At 42.2% G+C, this 23,686-nt stretch overlaps 1 protein-coding gene across 2 annotated transcripts in view; it reads right to left on the bottom strand.

Annotated features, from left to right (window-relative positions):
- The window catches only part of hltf (helicase-like transcription factor), a 73,910-nt gene that overhangs the window by 13,666 nt on the left and 36,558 nt on the right, over nucleotides 1–23,686 (bottom strand). The window contains exons 11-20 of one of the 2 annotated variants that reach the window (XM_059993339.1): nucleotides 22,941–23,020; nucleotides 22,635–22,691; nucleotides 19,915–20,019; nucleotides 14,792–14,889; nucleotides 14,553–14,696; nucleotides 10,344–10,482; nucleotides 8,341–8,476; nucleotides 6,569–6,748; nucleotides 3,300–3,424; nucleotides 2,057–2,235 (exon numbers count right to left, since the gene is read on the bottom strand). In XM_059993339.1, coding sequence (XP_059849322.1) covers nucleotides 2,057–2,235; nucleotides 3,300–3,424; nucleotides 6,569–6,748; nucleotides 8,341–8,476; nucleotides 10,344–10,482; nucleotides 14,553–14,696; nucleotides 14,792–14,889; nucleotides 19,915–20,019; nucleotides 22,635–22,691; nucleotides 22,941–23,020 — 1,243 coding nt within the window. The remainder of the gene's footprint in view (nucleotides 1–2,056; nucleotides 2,236–3,299; nucleotides 3,425–6,568; nucleotides 6,749–8,340; nucleotides 8,477–10,343; nucleotides 10,483–14,552; nucleotides 14,697–14,791; nucleotides 14,890–19,914; nucleotides 20,020–22,634; nucleotides 22,692–22,940; nucleotides 23,021–23,686) is intronic. The other variant, XM_059993346.1, reaches the window with a different exon arrangement.

Below are 23,686 nucleotides of genomic sequence, written 5' to 3'. Positions count from 1 at the left end.
TGAGCCAATAGGCTGGTCCTGGACTTAATTCCACTAGGAATAATTTACTTATTATTATTTAATTATTTATGGTTTTATATTGCTATATTTCTACTCTATTCTTCGTCGGTGCGACTGTAACGAAACCCAAATTTCCCTCTGGATCAATAAAGTACATCTGCCTGTCTGTACTATTTATAAGCTTATTGTAATTCAGTTTTCTTTTATCTCTCTATTGCATTGTACTGCTGCTGCAACAAAATTAATAAATTTATGACATAATGCCAATGATATTAAACCTGACTTTGATGGTTTACCTCATGACCATTTAAGAATAAATGATTAATTCTGCATTTCTAACAAACCAAGAACAAAGAGAACCCATAACATACTGTACAAAGCAAAACTACTTTGTATTGACATTGTGAAAATGAAGCATTAAATACTCAAGACACAACTTCATAAGATTGGCTGTCACCAAGATAAATAATTGAAAACATAATAATAAAATAAAAATAAACAAAATAATTGGTAGGTCATGTTTAACAAATCTATTAGAGCTTTTCAAGAAGGTTACAAGGCAAGTGGATGAAGGAAAGGCAGTGGATGTTGTCTACATGGACTTCAGTAAGGCCTTTGACAAGATCCCGCATGGAAGGTTAGTTAGGAAGATTCAGTCGCTAGGTATACATGGTGAGGTAGCAAATGGGATTAGACATTGGCTCAATAGGAGAAGTCAGAGAGTGGTCGTGGAGGATTGCTTCTCTTGAGCGGAGGTCTGTGACTAGTGGTGTGCCACAGGGATCAGTGCTGGATCCATTGTTATTTGTCATCTATATCAATGATCTGGAAGATAATGTGGTAAATTGGATCAGCAAATTTGCTGATGATACAAAGATTGGAGGTGTAGTGGACAGTGAGGAAGGTTTTCAAAGCTTGCAGAGGGATTTGGACCAGTTGGAAAAATGGGCTGAAAAATGGCAGATGGAGTTTAATACAGACAGGTGTGAGGTATTGTACTTTGGAAGAAAAAACCAAGGTAGAGCATACAAGGTAAATGATAGGACACTGCGGAGTTCAGTAGAACAGAGGGATCTGGGAATACAGATACAAAATTCCCTAAAAGTGGTGTCACAGGTGGATAGGGTAGTAAAGAGAGCTTTTGGTACATTGACCTTTATAAATCAAAGTATTGAGTATAAGACTTGGAATGTTATGGTGAGGTTGTATAAGGCATTGGTGAGGCCGAATTTGGAGTATTGTGTGCAGTTTTGGTCACTGAATTACAGGAAGGATATTACTAAGGTCGAAAGAGTGCAGAGAAGGTTTACAAGGATGTTGCCGGGACTTTAGAAACTGAGTTACAGAGAAAGGTTGAATAGGTTAGGACTTTATTCCCTGGAGCATAGAAGAATGAGGGGAGACTTGATAGAGGTATATAAAATTATGATGGGTATAGATAGAGTGAATGCAAGCAGGCTTTTTCCACTGAGGCTAGGGAAGAAAAAAAAAACCAGAAGACATGGGTAAAGGGTGAAGGGGGAAAAATTTAAAGGGAACATTGGGGGAGCTTCTTCACACAGAGAGTGGTGGGAGTGTGGAATGAGCTGCCAAATGAAGTTGTAAATGTGGGCTCACTTTTAAAATTTAAGGACAACTTGGACAGGTACATGGATGAGAGGTGTATGGAGGGATATGGGCCAGGTGAGGGGAAACCAGGTGAGGGGGAAGGTAGCTGGATTGGGGAGACAAGGGATGCTGTGAGAAGCTGTGAGGTGATAGGTGGGAAAGGCAAAAGGGTGAAAGAGGAATCTGATAGGAGAGAAGAGTGAACCATAGGAAAAGGGGGGGCACCAGGAGGTCACAGAAAGGTGAGGAAAAGAGAAGGGGTAAGAAGGGAGTCAGAGTAGGGGATGGAGTAAGAGTGAAGGTGGAAGGGGGAAGAAATATCCATAAGGTGTTGCTCCTCCAATCTGAAGAAACCCAGCAGAATTTTATACAAGAGAATTAACATAAACTCTCAGAAATCTCCAAAAGCCCTGGAAGTACAGACACAGTTCCATATCGTCACACTAACCTGTTCATTCCGAATAACTTGGCAGATGCACGGTTTGCAGTAAACATGGGCACAGTGCGTAATTACAGGAAAAGTTAGTGATTCCAGACAGATAGCACACTCTTCATCAGAGCCAGAGTTCAAAACTAGTTTGATCTTCTTCACCAACTTCTCCCTCAGTTCATCAGGAGTGGCACTGTCTACAAGAGAAAGGGAGTGATGAGAGAGAGGGGTGGAAGGGTGAGGCAGCGATGAGGAAGGGTGAGGTACAGGGGCAGAGAAAAAGAAAGAATGATAATGCAAAAATAAAAGAGAGAGAAGGAGAATGGGGAGACAATGTATTTAGTACAATTAGCAGAAATATCAATCCTTGTAACTAATTGTGCAAACTCCTGCAGCAGAATCTGCAGAAGCTAGAAGTATGGAACAAAATAGGTTGCTGGAAGCACTCAGTCAAGTATTGTTACATGTGCAGAGAGACAAGAGTCAAGTTTTCAGGTCATGGACCATCCTCAAATAGAACTGTGTCTCTCCCCACTGACAGCTCGTAACCTGCTGAATTCACCAGCTTTTGCTTCTGGTTGGACCAGTGCACTTCGATGCTATATATTTGAAGAATTTAGGAAAAGTCTATCTGGAGAATTATTACTGCACTGTTTTGGGCACTTTATGTGGTCCTGTGTAGGTCTGTAGTCTAGTGTAGTTCTTGTGATGTTTTACGTAGTCTAGTGTAGCCTTGAGTTGTCTCACATAGCCTAGTGTAGTTTTGTATTGTTTTGTGTAGCACCAGGGTCCTGGAGGAACGTTGTTTCGTTTTTACTATGTACTGGACCAGCAGCTTATGCTTGAAATGACAATAAAAAGCAACTTGACTTGACCAGATCATTGCACTGTTTATCATAATGATAGTTTGATACAGAAACTAATATGTTTACAGTACTACTCCAATAACCCAGCACCAAAGGGTCTTCAGTGGTGCCGAACCAGCAGTTGCTCTGAACTACTGAATGTTATGCAAGCAAACTTCTACTGCACTTTGATTTTACATGCCGCACTGCAATACTGATAATCTTCTGGTGAACATGGCAAGTTTAAAAGAAGCGGGATATATACAAGCCAAACATTACAGATGCTGCCTGACCTGCTGCATAATCCTACCACATTGCCCCATTCCTCATGGATTTTAATAAATTGAAGACGGGTATGTCTGAACTAGTCTCCCGTTTCATTCAGGGGTGAAACCCTATCAGGACGGCGCTCCTACCTGTAGAGCCTATCACAGCTGAAGAGTTTGCAAACAGACGTGGATGACAGCACAGCTGCCTCAGCCAGACCAGGATGGCTAGAACATCGGCGTAATGTGTGAAAACGGATCCTTCGCTGAAATATCTGCAAAAATAACATTGGAATGGAGACAAGCATTAACCCTTGAAACACGTTCATTTGAGAGCAGCACGTAATGAGAGCTAGGGACTGAATTCCTCAGTGAATGAAAACATGCATTTCCTGATAAGTAAAAAGACAAAGGTAACCAAAAACAGCCAGAACAAAAGAAGACAAGAATCAAAGAATCATAAAGAAAATAAAGAGGCTCTTTGGCTCACCATTTCAATGTCAACCATCACGCACCCGTCTATATTAATCCTATGACTGACTCTTGGCCTATAGACTTCTAAGCCTCAGTGATTCAACAGCTTGTCCCAAAAGTTCCTAAATGGTGTGAGCGTCTCTGCCTCTATTAGTTCAAAATTCAAAGTAAATTTATTATCACTGTATACGGCATTTCATTATATAGAACCCCGAGTCTTATCTTCGTGTGGCCACTCAAAGAAATACAATAGGATCAATAATTTATGTTACAGGCCTGGTAAGATTACCTCACTCCAATAGTATATCCTGAAAAACGGCGACCAAAACTGCACACATCTCCATGCTTGTCGGTATACCCAAGTGATTACTTCTGGGTGAAGAAAGTTGCCTCTAAGCTTCCTATCCCTTAACCTAAATCTAGGTTGTCCTATTTCAGTTAGATGCTTCAGAAAAGCCTCCTGCCGTCTGCCTTACTTATGCACCCCACGGTTACTATAATGTTAGAAATGAGTCCAAAAACAATTAGAAACAAACTTCCTGTCATCCGCCCCAACAATGAAAAGAAAGGAAAAATGACTAGATTCACATAGCGATTTAAAATTTTAAATCAGAATAATTATCAAGATTTCTTGTTGGCTATACAATGCAGCTGGGTTGATGCAATCCCTTCATTGAGGCCCATGTGCCCGTATGTCTGTGCCAACCATGATATTAAACCCATCTGCTTACACATGATCAGTCACTCCATCCTCTTGCCTGTACATGTGCATGTTTCAATGCTAGTATTGAATCTGTTTCCCCCACCTCACCTGGCAGAATATTTTGTTTATAGCATCCATTGTATAAACAAAATGCCTGTCCTCTTACATCAGACATTTGCACCCTGGAAAATAAACTCTACCTACCCATCTGTGCTGTCATAAATTTTGTATCCCTCCAACAGGACGCTTCTTAGCTTCTGATGCTCCAGAGAAAACTATCCGTGTTTGTCCAATCTATCTTTATAGCTAATCCAGGCAATATGATCCTCCTCTGCATTCTCTCCAGTGCCTTCACATCCTTCTCATAATGTGGCAACCAGAACTGAACACCACTCTCCTAATATAGCCCAACCAAAGTTTCATATAGCTGCAACATGACTTCCCAACTTTTATACTCAAGAGGGCTTCCCAAATTTTATACTCATTGCCATCACCTGGAGCTTGCATGCTCCCCCTCTGATAGTGCGAGGAGTGGGAGGGACAGCCTAGTGTTTAGACAACTTAACGCCGGGTCACATGGCCAGATGGACTGAAAAGGCAGGATATAGGGACTAGAGGCAAGGGTTGGGTCAGGTTCACTGCCACTGAGATCGAGCCGTGCTCCAGCTGCTCCAGGCTTAGTGCCCGCAAGCTTTGCGGGAATTTGCCCCACTGTGTGATGAACTGAGACTGAGGATATGGACCCACTCCGGCTGCTCCATGCTTTCAGTTGATGGACTCAGTCTCATTCTGAATCCTGTTGCTTGCTTTATTGTTTGCATGACCTGCTTTTTTTTCCCCTCTCTCTGCTCATTGGGTGTTAAGTCTTTTTTTGAGTTTCTTGCTTTGTGGCTCCGTGTAGGCAGACAAACCTTGAGGTTGCATAATTTACACATACTATGATAACACAAGTACTTTGAGCTTTGAAGGCACTTTGGTTTTCCCACACATCAGTAGACAGTAGGTGCAGGAGTAGCCAGCACCGCCATTCACTGTGATCATGGCTAATCATCCACAATCAGTACCCCGTTCCTGCCCTCTCCCCATATCCCTTGACCCCCGCTATCTATAAGAGCTCTATCTAACTCTCTCTTGAATGCATCCAGAGACGTGGCCTCCACTGTCTCCTGGGGCAGAGCATGTGGGTTCTAGAGATGTGGGTCCTTAGATTAAATCGCCACTGTTAATTGTCTCTCGTTGTAAGTTGGAAGCAGAAGCTGAATGTTGTTGATGGAAAGGTGGGGAATGGTGAGGAGGATTAGTGTAAATGGGTGCTTGATGGTCAGGACAGACATGGTGAGCCAAAGAGCCTGTCTCCAAGCTGTATGACTTTCTTCAGTTTGCCCTGAAAATACACTGACCAATTTCAGCACTCCAACATTATGCAGTCTTGGTTATTTTACACCTCTAACTTATACACTCTCTTAACTGCTGTCAACTCTATGCATTTCCCATAACTAGGAAATAAAAGACTATTTGGAAAATATATTGGATTAGGTATGCATACAAATACAAATGCAACCTTACCAAAACTTGCCACTTTACTGCTCAAAGTTACAATACAAATAAAAGACCAGCATCTTAAATGTTCAAGGCTTTACGTGGAACAAAATGTGGCAAAGCAAAAGTATTAAAATCCTGCAAAAAGTAGTGGATATGCTCTAATCCATCATGGGTAACGCCCTTCCCACCACTGCGCATACCTACAAGGAGCATTGTCACAGGAAAGCAGCATCCATCATCAGGGACCTACTCCACCCAGGTCATCTCCTCTTCTTGCTATTGTCATCAGAAAGTAGGTATGGGAGCCTCAGGACCCACACCAACAGGTCCAAGAACAGTTACTACCCCTCAGCCATCAGGCCCTTCAACCAGTGGGGACAACTTCACTCAACCTCACCTGCCCCATCACTGAACTCTTCCCACTATGGACTCACTTTCAAGGACTCTTCATCTCATGGGTTCTCAATATTTACTGTTTATTTATTATTATTATTTCTTTTGTATTTGCACAGCTTGTTGTCTTTGCACATTGCTTGCTGGTCTGTCCTGTTAAGATGCAGTCTTTCATTGGATTTACTGAGTATGCTTGCAAGAAAACGAATTTCAAGGGGGCATACATGTATGTACTTTGATAACAGATCTACTCCGAACTTTGATTATTAACCAACACCCACTCTCCCAAGTGCTCTTGGATCCTCACCTGCCAATAATGGCTCGACCTTCGTTCTTTACAGATTCATATATTTGCTTTTCCTCGTCGGACAGCGTGATATGTTGAATAAAGACCTTGCGTGAAGGCAGCTCGATCACAGGCTTGCCGTTTACTTTGCTCGTTTTGGTCCTTCGCAATGTGATGTTGTTTATCAATGCTTGTAGCCGCCTGAGGAATGAACATACAAACAGAGGAGGTAGGAAGCCTTCTCGTTTCCATAGGGTTAGATGTACCTAAAAGCACGGGGACATTACATGGAGATGGTTTGGTTTCAATTTCTCTGGATTATTGGATTCACAGGAACAGAGTCTTTACCCCAGGGAACCAAAAATTAGATGACATAGTTTTAAGGTGAGAGGGGAATTATTTAGAAGGGACTTGAGGATAACTTCTTCACAGAAAGTAGTGTATAAATGGAACAAGCAGCCAGAGAAAGTGATTGAGACAGGTGCAGCAAGAACATTTAAAATACCTATGATCATGTGCATAGGTAACTAAAATCTAGACGATCTGGGCCAAATGTGGGGTAAGTTGTGCATCTTGGTTGGCACGGACCAACAGGGTTGAACAGCTTTTTTTTCTGCATCGTATCACTCGATGATTCAATGGGATAAAGAGGCTGACACATGAAGAAAGGCTGAGCAATTATATCTACATTCACAGGAATATGGAAGAGAGGTGGTCTTATTGAAATATATTTATTTAATTTATTGAGCTGTGTTGTACAGTAACTCCTGATTTAACTCTAGCTTAATAATGGGGCAATTTATAAAGACCAATTAACCTACTAACCGGTACATCTTTGCACTATGGGAGGAAACTGGAGCACCCGGAGGAAACACACACAGTCACCGAGAGGATGTCCAAATTCACTATAGGCAGCGGCAGGAATTTGACCCAAGTCCGCAGTACTTTAAAGTGTCGTGCTAACCACTATGCTATACAAGACCTAATGGGGGATTGAAGAGTTGATCCTGAAGGGAAGTTTCCCATTTCAAACAGAGATAAGAAGAAATTGTTCCTTTCGGAGGCCTGTGACTCTTTCCATCTCTGTACAGGCGGAATAAAGGTGAGGGATGTGGGGAGAGGAAACAGGAGAGGAGTGTTAATGCAAAGCTTTGATGAGTCAAGGAATGGAGGAGCATGCTCAAGGGTCCTATCATCCACTTCTGTTCCTGTTGCTCCTTACTTGCCTCCCATTCTCCAAGTGGCAGAAAATTTCAAACTCCATAAAATTCACTATCTCCCAGATTCTGGACATTTTATTTGGGATGTTTTGTTATTATGAGAACTAATTTAGAATTCTCCCTATGTGGAAGTATGGGCATTGTCCATTGAAGTGGATCAACCATATGTTACCTGTTCCCAGATCTCCATGCACCAAGAAATTTATGAAGCTACAAATGCTCCATCTGAAGATTCAGGATGGATGCACAGTTAGATTACAGAAAAGCAATGGGTAAAAACATACACATTACCCCAAGTGAAACTGCCCCCTTCCAACTTGACTAATTCCCAGTCCCTATCCATCCTCCCCAATTCCAAGTTACTGCACTCAAGTACTCAGCCTTGTGTTCCTAACAAACATTGGATCGCTGTTCTTTCACACCGCTCCCTCCCCTGGTCTCATCCTCTGGCTAACTTTAGACCAACCCCTTGCTCAGAAAGCATATTCAATTTCTCCTTCCCTACACATAGTCTTTACCCACCCAAGATTCCTATCCCTCAATCCCCACCAAATAGTTTCAAAAATCACCTACTTGAGGCCATGTTGATCCCCCATGGTTACAGGACGTTGTATTGTCCGATGCCACCACTGTCTGTCTGTAAATGGTTTCAGCTTCAGGAAGGAAAGAATTGACCACAGATCCTTCAAGGAATTTTGTATTGGAGTGCCTGCAGTGAGAATTATACTGCATTAACAATACAACTGCACATCTCACAAATGTCTGCATGTATTCTGTAGTCAAAGCTGCTTTGAAACAAAAGAACAGAAAACACCACAGTACCATTTCGGCCCTTTGGCCCACAATATTGTGCTGACCTTTTAACCCATTCTAAATTAATCTGACCCTTCCCTCCTACACAGCCCTCCATTTTTATTTCATCCACCTGCCCATTTAAGAGTTTCTTAAATGTTCCGAATGTACCTGCCTCTCCCACTGCCCCAGACAGGGCATGTTATGCAGATCTCGGTTTACTGCACAGGAACCCTGACTAACTGGAAGACTCCGCTCAGAATTAAAGCCGTACCACTAACAGAATCAAGGAATGCATAAAAGAAGTGGAGCGGCCAGGGCTTCCAAAAAATTCGGCCAAATATTCGGGCACTGAATTAGAATCAGAATGAGGTTTATTATCATTGACAAAATTTGTTGTTTTGTGGCAGCAGTACAATGCAATAAATAAAAAATAACTCCAAGTAAAAAAAAATATATTTTTTTTAATTTAGTGCAAAAAGAGAGCAAAGTAGTGAGGTTGTGTTCATGGACTGTTCAGAAATATGCTAAGATAGCAGAGGGGAAGAAGCTGTTCCTAAAATATTGAATGTATGTCTTTAGGCATTTGTGCCTCCTATCTGATGGTAGCAATGAGAAGAGAGCCTGCCCTGGACGATGAGGTCCTTAACAGAGGACACTGCCTTCTCGAGGCACCACCCTTTGAATACGTCCTCAAGATCTGGCAGGATGCTCAGGCTCAGAACCATGTTGAAGCAGAGCTCTCCAACAGGCTTCAAGTACACGATCAAATTGAACATTTCATTAGAGGAGAGGTGCGTCGACAGGTTCACTGAATGAGGTTTCATCATCAGGCAATGAACTGATATTCTGAGATCAAACAAAACTGAAATCTCCTAACATCTGGGCCCAACTTTACATGGGTGGCATAGGCTTAATGAGAAGAGTAGCCTTTTCCTCTGCCATAATCAGATGGCAGGTTATTCAATCAGATTTTCATGAGAATCTACAATATGACAGAACTGGCAAAGTAAATTTGATGCACATAACTTTTACCAGCCGTAGCATTTATTACCAGATAAGGAAGTTAGTGAGAAAGGTTGAGGGAAGGGGCAATTAAAGTAGTTCTTGGTCTTGACTGTTACCCATCTTGTCTACAGAGGGCAGTGCACCAAGCAGACCTCCTGTACTTGGACTTCTCTTCATTTCATTGCAGAAATGTTGAGTTGGTTTCTATGCAAATGAATATCATCCTCTCAGAGACATTTAAGAATGACGCTTTCACCTATTTTCAAATCAGCTGATGATCCAAAAGCTGCAGTGGTCTCTGAGATCTCTATGAACTAGGGTACGCATCACAACCTTAATATGTCAGAGTAACCAATAGAGAGGAGTCGAGCAGAATATTTACCAGGTACTGCATGTTAGAATATTTAATTCAGTATTTTAAAGTCCAAATGTTCATTTTCAGTGCCAGAGAGGATGCCCGTCTATTGTCAAGACTTGTTGCAGTAAATTACATTAGAAAGGATGAGTGAGAAACTTTACTAATAAATTTGATGTGCATCAAAGAAGTACAGTGATTTTTGCACAGCAATTTTATGGCATGTACTTGGCATGATGAAGTGTGCGACCTTGAACACCAGGGCACCTTGGGCTTCTACTTTATTATCTACATAATTAACTGCACAGAGGGGCCACAGAGGCTTCTGCTTAATAGTGGAGAGCACATGATAGCAAGATTACCATTACGGCTCCAAATCCAATCAAAAGCCCTTTCCATGGTACATGTCCCCCAACTCTACCTGTTAACACCCATCTTCTCTCAGCCTTTAGAGTGAGTGCTGCTTTAGTCTGCTGGGCATTTGGGTTTCGGATGGTATGGCCCTCATCCAGTACCACACGGAGCCAGTTCACTTTGTGCAGTGGACTGGCACTTCCACTCTGTCAGAGCAAATTAACAGTAATTACTGCAAAGAAAAAAGATTCACCACTGCTTGTTTACTGTTCTTGGATGGAACACCATTTATCTATTAAATATCTTCAGCATAGCAATGCAATACAGTAATTAATTCACAATGTTCAAAATAAACTAAAAACTCAAACTCTCGGACTCAAGGTAATTGTCTCAGAAATCTTTTTTACTATCAATATGAAATACACAAAAATAGATATTCTGCATTTTACTCTGGGCATAAATACCATGAAAACCGGCTTTCTGTAGCAGCAGCAAAGTACATTGCAAATGAATCTCAGGATTGTATATGGTGACATATATGTACTTTGATAATAAATTTACTTTGAACTATTAAAGACAAGTTTTCTTTGCATTCTGAACCTCTTACTGAGGCATGTAACATCATTTTAAAACACTTCAGTCTCTGGTTTTAACTTCTGTGGCCTATTATTCAATCTTTGAAGTATCTCTTTAAACCTCACTTTTAATTAGTTTAAATCTGTATCCTGGGGCTATTCGCATAACATAATCTCATGTAATGGCCTAGATTTTAGTGTGAATGACAAAGCAATGGCACCTCTCACACTGAAGAATGTTACCCACAGAGATACAGTTGAAGTCAAGTTTATTGTCAAGGGTATTCTTAACTCAAGTATAAATACTAAGAAAATTAGCTTTCAGCAGCAGCAGCACAGTACATTGCAAACATAAACTCTGCATCTTAAATTAACACAGAGTTTTGTGCTGATGACGTCGTTTTCCCCCAACATCGACTGGCATGCATCAGATTTTACTATTGCAATATACACATGAAAAGTATTTTTGCTCCCTCAGGGTTCCCAAGCTGGGGTCTACAAACCCTAGGTTAATGGTAGGGGTCCATGGCATAACAAAAAAAGGTTGGGAACCTCTGACAGAGCCATTTGTATGATGTGCCCAATTACACATTATATAGATGCACTACATAATAATCTGAACAAAAGCAGGAGAATATACTGCGATTTTATGTAAAGATTTAAAACTGTATATGCTGACAGAAGAAAATTTTCACCCACGTGACTGAGGCAGAGTACAATGGGAAGCTACTTCTATTACAGCACTCCTACATTATTAATTCTGCAGAAAAATTGCATCTATCCCGCTCATCATCTTAACCCAAATGGGAATTATCAAAACACACCTGAGCAGTTTACAAGAGCTCATTTCCCATTCCTTTTACAAGATCAGCAATAATATTCTGGAGTTTCCTGCTATTATATCCGCGAAGTTCCATTTGTTATTATAAGCCTGTGAGGTGACAGGTACAACAGTTAACGTGTGAACCCTAGTCTGCGTTTAGCATTACAACTGGATCAAGATGAACAAAACTGAACACAATTGCCCTCTCCACTTCCCAGACAAGGTAAATAGCCTCACAAGTTACACTCACAAAACGCTGTAGGGACTCAACATGTCAGACAGCATCTGTGGAGGGAGAAAAACAACCATCATCAGACTGATGTCCTGATGAAGGATCTCAGCCCGAAACATTAACTGTTTATTTCCCTCCACCGATGTGGCCTGACCTGCTGAATTCTTCTGGGTGGGGTGGGGGGGGTGCATCTCTCTCTTGCTCTCCCAAGAATCTCTTGTGTCGTTAATAACCAGTCATTTTCTCCAGCAACGGAGCTGTCTACCTCTACCTCCAGTGTTACTGAAATTCATTCATAGTACCCACCCCTTCCTTAAACATCATCCATGCTCAACTTTTCCAGTCCCGTCTCCTATTTTCATTAGGTACACGAATACGTTTGACTCATTTTGCAAGAATAGGCACTGTTATCCAGCACATGCCAGCCTTGACTGATACTCTTTAAGAACTGGCCCTGGTGCTCCCCTGATGCTGCCTGAAATACCAGCTATTAGAACATGCCAGATAACAGAAACCTTTTAGTGTAACTACATTGTAAAACTCAGATAATCTGTTGCCTGGCTGTGTGGAATCCCCATATGGCCCATCTGATTATGTATCTCCCACTCGCTTTTAACTCTTTGGGTTCCATTTCCTACATTCTCCGTGGCCCCATTCCCCACACTCCCTCTATTTCCACCAGTTCTTGGTCCCCTTGGAAAATTTATTACAATTTTGTGCAAAATGAGTAAAAAAAAGAAAATCAAGGAAGAGTTGAGAGTACGAAAATAAGTAACATCTAATTTTCCAAAAAACTCTCCTTGGCCAGCATCACTAAAATCTCAATGACACTGGATTAATTTGACTTTCATGTGGTGTTGCCTCCCAACTCCTCTTCTTCTTTGCATTACTTATGTATTATATTGTAACTTATAATGATTTGTTCTGCCTGCATTGTACTCCTGCCACAGAGCAATAAGCTTCACGACATGTCAGTGGCAATGAACCGGATTTTGATTCCTCTATTTGTAAATGTTTGATTTCTTCTGTAAACACCATTTATTCATCTCAACTCTCTAACCTTATCCAGACATACAGTTTCTCAATCTGCAACTTCTGCTACATCACTATCTCACTCCACTGCGGCCAGACACATCTTTGAATCCTAGAATTCTCTCTCTCTCTCTCTCTTTCTCTCTCTCCATAAACCTCATGAAAGGCCACTGTTTTGACAGTCTTAAGTTTTGCATTCTTTCATTTCCTTGTACCTCTAGGAAATGCACTGGGGTAAATTCCCAGGATAAAAGGTGCTATATACACTCAGTGGCCACATTACTAGGAACAGCTGCTCATTAATGCTACTATCCTCACGTGGCAGCAACTCAAGGCACAGGAGCATGCAGGCATGGTCAAGAAACCAAACAACAGAATGGGGAAGAAATGTGATCTAAATTACTCTGACCGTGGAATGATTGCTGATGCCAGTCGGGGTAGCATGTGTATTTCAGAAACTGCTGATCTCCTGGGATTGTAACGCATAACAGTCTACAAGGTTCACAGAGAATTGTACAAAAAACAAAACACATCCAGTGAGCAGTGGTTCTGTGTGCGAAAATACCTTGTTTAATGAGGTCAGAGCAAAAATGGGCAGACTGCTTCAATGAGAGGAAGGCAACAGTAACTGAACTCACCACTCATTACAACAGTGGTGTGAAGAGGAGCATCTCTGAACACACTACACATCGAACCTTGAAATGGGCTACGGCAGCAAATGGCCATGGACATGCACTCAGTTACGTAATAAAGGGCTGATGAAGGGTTTCGGCCCCAAACGTCGTTATTACCTCTTCCCATAGATGCTGTCTGGCCTGTTGAGTTCTGCCAGCATTTTGCGTTTTTTATTTTTTGTGTAATAAAGTGGTCACTGGGTGTATTACATCTGAGGGCAAGACTATGAATTCAATGAGAGTTATTGGGAGTATAAAAGTTGAATTGTTTGCTGTGTAACCAAAACTATGTAGTCAGCTTTGATGTAGATTATGTAGTCTGAATTTGCTATTTGCTATGCATGTATCCAATTTAGTAGGAGAATGAAATCTTAAGAATGTAGAAGACAATGGTGTGTTAATGACAGGTAGCTAAGAGATGTAGATTAGAACATGATTAAGTCAATGGGTAGAAACAATAGTGGCGGATGTACTTGTGATGCGCAACTGTAGACCGATTGTATATGCTAATGCAACTAAACCAGGAGACTGCTATAAAAAATGCTATGTACAAGGATCAGGCAATCGGTGAGGAGCTCACTGACTGTCTCAGCTTTGATTTGCAAATTAAAGTTTAATACTTCTTGAAGAATCTTCTGCATCTCCTGGTCGTTTGTGGGGCACGAGAAACCACGACAGAGGTCATTCCAGATTTTAGCCAGCTTTCACCGAATCATAAAAAAGGAATCACACATAAGGAACCCAGTCAGTCCATCCTAACTGTCTATAAATGTAACCCAGCTGGTCTCTGTCCTTTATCCTACTCCTAAAGCTCTGCAGGTTCACGGGTTGGGGAGGATTAGTTCAGTTCAACATGTGTTTCAAGTATTTCATTCAGCTTTCTTTCACAGGTGCAAAACTTGTGCATTCTCAAAGTGGAATTCAGCTAGTCAATGCATACCCCATAATCAACTGTTAGCGTGTTGTAGGTTGTCAGTACCACATCCTGTTCTGCAAGGAATGCTGCATCCTTATTTCGCTCAGAACCGTAATAAAGATACAAGTTCAGTTTCACGTCAGGGCACATGTGTCGGTCAAACTGATCCTGAAAGAAAGATTTGAATTATTTCTATCAGATTCAACCATGTACTTTGGGATAATAAAAGAGAACACTGGCGAAAAAGACCCACAAGTACTCACAATCCAGTTACCGAGCACAGAGAGTGGACACACGATCAGGGTTGATTTTGCCTTGGTGCCAAATGCTGATTTAATGCTGGTCTGGACACTGGCACAACCTGAAAGAAAACAAATTGCAACATAATTCCACACACCTCATTCTTGCGCAAATTTCCATTACACTAACTCAGCTCAGGCACTGCACATAAAAACGGTTTTAAAGTGAAATGAGGTCCCTTCAGCTGAATATGGGTTCGCTGCAGATTCACATGAATGAAAGAAAAATGGAGGGCTATTTGAGAAGGAAGTGCTAGAATGATTTTAGCTAGGTTGAAGAGCCTATACTGTTCTGTTTAGTGATCTTGCAGGTGGCACTTACAATGGGCAACTGCACCTTCAGCTGTTAAGAACCCAAACTCTGGAATTCCAGCTCCTTCTCCTCTTCTTTGAAACAATGGCTAAATCCTAACCTTTTATGCAAGCCTTGACCTGTTGTTGTCAAATGGTGTTGGGCACAATTCATGACATTCCTGTTAATTGCAAATGGGATTTTGCAGAGGCCATCTACTTTAATCCCACTTCCCATTCTGACATGTCTGTCCACAATCTCCTCTACGGTCACAATGAAGCCACCTTTGGGTTGGAGAAGCAACACTTCATATTCTGTCCGGGTAATCTCCAATCTGATGGCATGAACAATGATTTTTCCAACTTCAAGTATTTTCTTCTCCTCTTCCCCTTCTCTTTCCATTCCCCATTCTGGTTCCCCTCTTACCCTTCTCTTCTCACCCGCCCATCACTTCCCTCTAGTGGAATCCCCTCCCTTTCTTCCATAGTCCACTCTCATCTCCTGTCAAATTCTTTTTTCTTCAGCCCTTTACCTATCACTTCCCAGCTTCTCACTTCATGCCCCCTCTCCCAACCACCCATCTTCCCCCTCACCTGGTTTCACTTATCACCAGTCAGCTTGTAGTCCTTTCCCTTTCCCACTTTCTTATTCTGGTTTCTTCCCCCTTCCTTTCCCGCTCTGATGAAGAGTTTCAACCCAAAACATCAACTGTTTATTCCCCTCCATAGCTGCTGCCTAATGTGCTGAGTTCCTCCAATATTTTCTGTGTGTGACACTCCTATTAATGCACTGAAGGCACTATTCCAATTAGAGTTAGTAAAAATTGTTCAAGGCGGCAGCAGATATCATAAACGTTATGTTAATTTAATTTCCATTTCGCGACCAGTGAATACTTACTCTCCTGGGGTGCAACGGTAGCATAGTGGTTAGCTTAACCCTTTACAGCATTAGCCGTAAGATTAGGGTTCAATTTCTACTGCAGCCTGCAAGGAGTTTACACATTCACCCCATAAGCACATGAGTTTCCTCCAGGTGCTCTGGTTTCCTTCCACAGTCCAAAGTTCAGAGTGTTTATGAAGAAAAAGAATTTCAGGATATATATTGTATACATTTCTCTGACATTAAATATATCCATTCATTGAAACCTATTGAATATATTATCAAAGAACATAAATGTCACAATATATAACCCCGATTCATTTTCTTGCAGGCATACACAATAAATCCATAGAACTTATGTAGGTCAAATATGATGGCAGAACATAGCATTAACGGCAAGACTCCTGGCAGTGTGCAGCATCAGAGGGATCTTGGGGTCCTAGTCTATAGGACACTCAAAGCTGCTGCACAGGTTGACTCTGTGGTTAAGAAGGCATATGGTGCATTGGCCTTCATCAATCGTGGGATTGAGTTTAAGAGCTGAGAGGTAATGTTGCAGCTATATAGGACCCTGGTCAGACCCCACTTGGAGTACTGTGCTCAATTCCGGTTCCCTCACTACAGGAAGGACATGGAAACCATAGAAAGGTTGCAGAGGAGATTTACAAGGATGTTGCCTAGATTGGGGAGCATGCCTTATGAGAAGAGGTTGAGTGAACTTGGCCTTTTCATCTTGGAGTGACAGAGGATGAGAGGTAACTTGATAGAGGTGTACAAGATAATGAGAGGCATTGATCGTGTGGATATTCAGAGGCTTTTTCCCAGATCTGAAATGGCTAACACAAGAGGGCAACTTTTTAAAGTACTTGGAAGTAGGTACAGAGGAGATGTCAGGGGTAAGTTGTTGTTGTTTTCTTTACACAGAGAGTGGTGAGTGCATGGAATGAGCGGCCAGCAGTGGTGGTGGTGGAGGCAGAAACGACAGAGTCTATTAGGAGACTCCTGGATGGATATATTGAGCTTAGAAAATAGAGGGCTATGGGTAAGCCTAGGTAGTTCTAAGGTAGGGACATGTTTGGCACAGCTTTGTGGGCTGAAGGGCCTGTATTGTGCTGTAGGCTTTCTATATTTCTAATAATAACCATAACAGAACTAATGAAACACTGCACCAACTTGGGCATTCACCCAGAGTGTAAAAGACAACAAACTGGGCAAATACATAAAAGAAAGTAGCAATAATAATAAATAAATAAGCAATAAATATTGAGAACATGAGGTGAAGAGTCCTAGAAAGTGACTGGGAACAGTTCGGTGATTAAGCTAAGTGAATTTATCCCCTTTGGTTGAAGAGCCTGATGGTTGAGGGGTAACAACTCTTCCTGAACCCGATGGTGTGAACTCTGAGGCTTCTGTACCTTCTTCCTGATGGCAGCAACAAGAAGAGGTACAGTAAGTTACGCTGACATTGGAAACACGGCAACACTTGCAGGCTGCCCTCAGCGCATCTCAGACTGTGTTGCTTGTTGACGCAAACAATGCATTTCACTGTGTGATTTGATGTACACATGACAAATATAGCAAATCTTTTATTTTAAACAGTTAGCCTGAACCTGCAACTTGCGCAGTCTCCCAGGGTAGCGCAGATGATGTTTTGCAAATACAGAGGCCCAGGTTCAAATGCAACCTCAGGCAGTGTCTGTGTGGAGTTTGTATGTTCTCCCTGTGACCGTGTAGGGTTCTCCTGGCAGCTGCAGGACGCTCCAGCATTCAAAGGTTAATTCCTTACAATAAATTACCCCCTTGGTTTAGGCAAATTACTTACTTACTGCCCTTTACACCACTGGTGTTTAGGGCAGCAATGGAGGTCCCCCATCTCTGTCTGTCCATACAATCACACGCAGACATAGAAAGATTCTTCATTGCTGTTTCTGTAACAGAGTTGTTAGCTCCATCCCTTAAGCTGAATCCCCAAATCTGGAGGAGCAGTGGACCACTCTTAATCTGGCCTCTACCCTTTGACCTGTTGGACATGGGTGTCTCTATAAAGAGCCAAAGCATAGCTCTCCAGGTCATCAAGGCACACAGGCCTCCAAGCCCTACGACAAAATTGTGGTCCTCCTGGAGGCCATTTGGTTAGGTGTCAAACAGAATCAAAATGGAGCTGACAAGAGTGAGTGTGTGAGAGAGAATAATGTGCAGGGATAAAGACAGAGGGTACAAGACTATGGGACTGCTCCACTGGAAGCTAGCATGGATTCAATGGACCAAATGGCCTGTTTCTCTGTCATTATAACAACAAGATATTTAGTCCTGGTGGCACAGCGTTTGCAATCTGTTCCTCCATATGAAGCATCTCTCGTGAAATATTAAGTTACAGCATTTGCTCATGCTTCACTAGCACCACCTAAAGGCAATAAAATTAATGCACATTAATTTCCTCAGTCACGTTGAAACTAGACTTTTACTCTAATGATAAAAGAACATTAAATGAAGCAACAAAAGTTAAGAGATGGAAATACTTGGAGCAGAATTGAACAGAACTGGAGAGCTAGACAAAGATCAGGGTGTGGAAGTTATCGGCTGGATGGTATGGCATCAAGGGTGGCAATACGAACTTGCAAAAATAAAACCAGATAGATATCTGAAAAATATATTACTGGCTAACGGGGGAAAAGGTTCTGCTTCTGGTTTAAGTAGGTGCTGGTGAAGCACAGTAGTGACTTGCTGGCAGCAAACACCACTACTAACAACCTCATTTTCACTCTTTATCTCGAAAACAATCACTGCAATCAAGAGCTCGGAGTTGAGCTTTTAAACTGCCCGTGCAACCTGGCATTTTGTGCAAGATGTGTACCAGTGGGGCTCAGACCTGAGAGCAGGAAACGAACTAACTTTGCTGCTGGAGTGGACTTGGAGGCAACTCAGTGGCAGAACTGAGGCAAGGAGAGTCGAGGCAGTAGGGCCAGTGTTCTACTCGCTCTCGTGAGATTTACTCATCTCTCTGCTAAACAGAGGCTGTGGCCCGTAACTAGCGAGCTCCTGGATCAATTGTGATCGACTTCTTGGCTGTGGACTCACTTTCATGAACTTCAGTTCTGAATATTATTTGCTTATTTTTATTGCTTACACGATTTTTTTTGCACATTGGGTGTTTTACAGTTTTTTTTTTAAATGGGTTCTTTGTTTTGTGACTGCCTGTAAGGAGACAAATCTCAAGGTTGTATAAAGAATACGTACATACTTTGTATTTTGAAAAAGCAGGGCTGTGAGACAGACTGAATAGCTCTTTAGAAGACATAGGCATGAGCACAAGGGGGTGAATGTGAAGTTGTCCTGGAACAGGGGAAGGCAAACTTGTGTATTACGGGACAAGAAAAATATAAAGAACTCCATCGGTTAGGAGCAAGTGGGAAAGAAGTAACTAACAGCGGAAAGTCAGAGCCAAGGGCTTTAATTTGAACAGGGGAAGATGTAGGGAACACAAAAAGACAGGAACGAAGAAGGCAAAAAGAAAGCATAGGGCTAATCATTGCGTCATTACGGTTCCAATCTCCAGATAAATGACGAAAGAACATCACAAGCTACGTCACTGTTCAGGTCTAGCAGGTTCATTAACTGGCAGCACCAGTTCTTTTGGCATACACATGGTGAGTTGAAGATTCAACACTTCGAGGCAAAGGGGAGAATGAAGGACTGTGAACACACTGCACTTTCACAAACCAAAGTTCAGCAAGTATTCCACACATTTGGACAAGGTGTGAAGCAAACAAGGGGTGTTCAGTTCTGGGCTGAATGGCCTGCTCCTATTTCAAAGCCCCTATGTAAGAACAGCATATTACAGTCATGGTCAGAACATGGAGCTATAAGATAGAAAGAGTCAATTAAGATAACTTTGCCCATACAAATGAAGTGGTACCTTTTCTCATCTTCTTCGGAGTGGAACTGGAGCCGCCAAGTGCTGCTGCAAAATCAATATCCTCCACGAAGCCACACTTGAAGTGCGATTCGCCTTCAGTACCTCCTGTCATGAAGGAGATTTCATCAAATTTTCAATGTACAATGGGAGAGCCACTTCAAGTCTACATAAATTACTTCCTCCTTCTTCATTAGTCCTCTAGTAAAAGGATTGAATCTACAAGGAAATATGATCACACACTGCGGAGAAAGCAAAGTAACAACAATCAAATCTAATCTGTGTGTAGTATTAATAGGATTGGAACATTTTAAAAAGAATCAATGAACTGGATGTGTGTTATCTATGTAGGATGCTTTCTATTGCGGGGGTGTCTCGGACCAGAGGGCAAAGCTTCAGAATACAAGAACATCCTTTCAGAACAGAAATGAGGAGGTTCTTGATTAGTAAGGGCATCAAAGGTTACGGGGAGAAGGCAAAAGAATGGGGTTGAGAGGGATAATCCTTCAGACATTGTGGAATGGCGGAACAGAGTCAATGGGCCGAATGGCCTAATTCTGTACCCATGTCACATGTTTCCACCATCTGGCTCCTATTCTATCTCGAATCGGTATTGTGCAGCATGCAACAGCTGCGGGCAGTAGCCCAACCACAAGACAGCAGAGGTTAACAATAGATACTGCCACTGCCCCACATTGGCTTGGAATAGGTCAAGAGATTAGCTTTATTTGTCACATGTGCATCAAAACACACAGTGAAATGCGTCATCCGCCATTGTCACCAGGCCTCCAGCACTAACATAGCATGCTCATAACTCATTAACACTAACCACTGGCCTGTCAAACGTGAGAACATATCATGTTAATGGGGAGAATATACAACCTTCTTACAGGTAGTGACTGGAACTAAACCCCAATCTCAGAGCCAATGCTGTAATAGTGTTCTGCTAACCACTCGCTATTGACCATTGAGAACCTCCCTCTATAATTCCACATCACCTTGTGACACAGGAGGCCAATCAGTCCATCAAATTTATGATTGGTTGCCAAATAATACCATTCCCTCGATGTCTACTCTCCCCACATTCCCCAGATCCTACACACCAGAGACAATTACCCTGCTAATCGGCATGTCTTTAGGGTGTGGGAGGAAACAGAGCACTTGGTTCTCTTCTGCACCCAGGGAGCACCAAATACTTAGAGGTCTCCGCTGGAGAGAGTAGTGGAAGCAGAGTTGCTGTCGGTACTCACAAAGTGTTCAGAACAGTAGAGCCCTGAGGACTGTGTTAGAACAAAGGGCTCTGGGAATACAGATCCATAATTCATTGAAAGTGGCATCACAGACCAATAGGCACGTAAAGAAAGCCATTGGCACACTGGCCTTCATAAATCAAAGTATTATGTACAGGAATCCTGCTGAAGGATCACGGCCCGAAACGCGAATGTACTTTTTTCCACAGATGCTGCCTGGCCTGCTGAGTTCCTCCAGCATTTTACGTGTGCTTATTGAGTACAGGAGATAGGATGCTGTGCTGAAGTTGTATAGAACTTCGGTGAGGCCCAATTTGTGTGCAGTTTTGGTCACCTACCCAAAGGAAAGGACACAAAGAAAATTTACAAGGATGCCGCCAGAAGCATCTGAGTTACAAGGAAAAACTGAAGAGGTTAGAACTGCATTCCTTGGAATATAGAAGACTGAGGGGAGATTTGATAGAAGTATACAAAATTATGAGGGGTACAGGTAAAGTAAATACAGGCAGGCATTTTTCACTGGGGTTGGGTGGGACTACAACTAGAGGTTATGTGCTAAGGGTGAAAGGTAAAAAGTTTAAGGGGAATGTGAGAGGAAATGTCTTCACTCGGAGGGCTGAGTGCAGAACGAGCTGCCAGTGCAAGTGGTGCATGTGAGCTCATGGAGGTAGGGCTATGGTCCTGGTGAAGGTCAATGGGAGTAGGTAGTTTAGATGGTCTGGCATTGGCTAGATGGGCCAAAGGGACTGTTTCTGTGATGTACTTTTCTATGACTATGACAATACTTATGAATACAAGGTTATGGTTCAAGTTATGAGATTAATACAAAAAAGTACCCACTAGTTGGTGTGGATTAGGTGGGCCAGTTGGCTTGTTTCCATGCTGTATGACATGCAGCAGAAACCCACACAGAAACAGAGAGAACATAAACTCCACACAGAAACGAGGAGAATGTGAAAACTCCACACAGAAACAGAGAGAACATAAACTCCACACAGAAACTAGGAGAATGGGAAAACTCCACACAGAAACAAGGAGAATGTGAAAACTCCACATGGCAAACGAGGAGAATGTGAAAACTCCACACAGAAACGAGGAGAATGGGAAAACTCCACACAGAATCGAGGAGAACGTGAAAACTCCACACAGAATCGAGGAGAACGTGAAAACTCCACACAGAAACGAGGAGAACGTGAAAACTCCACACAGGATTGAGGAGAACGGGAAAACTCCACACAGAATCGAGGAGAACGGGAAAACTCCACACAGAAACGAGGAGAACGGGAAAACTCCAAATAGAAAGCAATGGAAGTCAGCACTGGTGCTGTGAGGAAGCAGCTACTGCCAGCTTACTGCTGAACCACATAGACGGATCAACTCTAACTGGAGATGTGTTGGCACATTTTGGACTTTGCCAACAAATAAACAAGTGACAAGCATCCTCTTTCCATCGGACTTCTTGTAACAGCCTACCTTTCTTCTCACTGCTTGTAGATTTCCATTCTGTTCCCTTAACTGTCGCAACTTTCACTTTAAAAGAACAAGAATCATATCAGCTTTTAAGATGTCCCTGCGTTTAAACAACAACTTTAGCACCACAGCATCCACCTTCCCAACATTAAAGACAATATAATATCTGTGTGTGTAAAACACAGGAAGCAGAGAGCAGTTCACTTACAAACAGAAGGCTAAAAAGTGAGCAGATTTGTGGTTTGGGTGTTTGTTGAATGACAGGGATTGAGATTATTGATGAGGTCTTTTAATGAAACATGCCCTTGCCTTTTTTCGATGTGGTGGGGTATTCCTCATCCTTCTCAGAGTTGCTGCTGTAAGTGTACTTAATATTCTCCTTTTTTTTCCTGTATAGAAAGATGAAAGACAGGTTTTAAAACATAAAAGCAGGAAAAAAAAATTCAAAAGCTCTAAATTCATCATCATCATTACGTGCCGTGTCACATTGTTTGACATGGGCGATCACTATCTATGACCACTACTGTTCCTGGCAAATTCTACAGAAATAGTTTGCCTGTTGCCACCTTCTGGGCAGTGTCTTTTCAAGACAGGTGATCCAAGCCGTTATCAATATTCTTCAGAGAACTGTCTGCCTGGTGTTGGTGGTGTGATGTACACGAGTTGCTCGTTCAACCTGCTCCCATGGCTTCTTGATCCTTACTTTGGGGGGGGGGTGTTGGGGATGAGGGTTAAGCTCTAACCTGCAGGCTAGCGGAGGGCAAGAGTGCCTTACACTTCCTTTGGTAGAGACATATTTCCACCCCGCCACCCCAAATCAAAATTAAGATGTGCACTTACATAGCCCCTTCTGATCTTAGTACATCTCCAAGCACCCGAGAGTTTCAAAGGGTAATGTCAATGTGTAGACACCATGTGTCCTAGGCAAGTCAATGTTTGCATGCAATAAAACTTCACAAATGACAATGAAAACATGAATGAATCGTCTGTTTAGCTGAGGGAGGAACACTGATCAGGATGCTGGAAATATTCCTGCAACACAACTAGCAGAGCAC

Source organism: Hypanus sabinus, chromosome 2, assembly GCF_030144855.1.
Source record: "Hypanus sabinus isolate sHypSab1 chromosome 2, sHypSab1.hap1, whole genome shotgun sequence".
Taxonomy (NCBI): domain Eukaryota; kingdom Metazoa; phylum Chordata; class Chondrichthyes; order Myliobatiformes; family Dasyatidae; genus Hypanus; species Hypanus sabinus.
The sequence above is the reverse complement of the archived record's forward strand: the minus strand, read 5'-3'. Positions and strand labels throughout refer to the sequence as shown.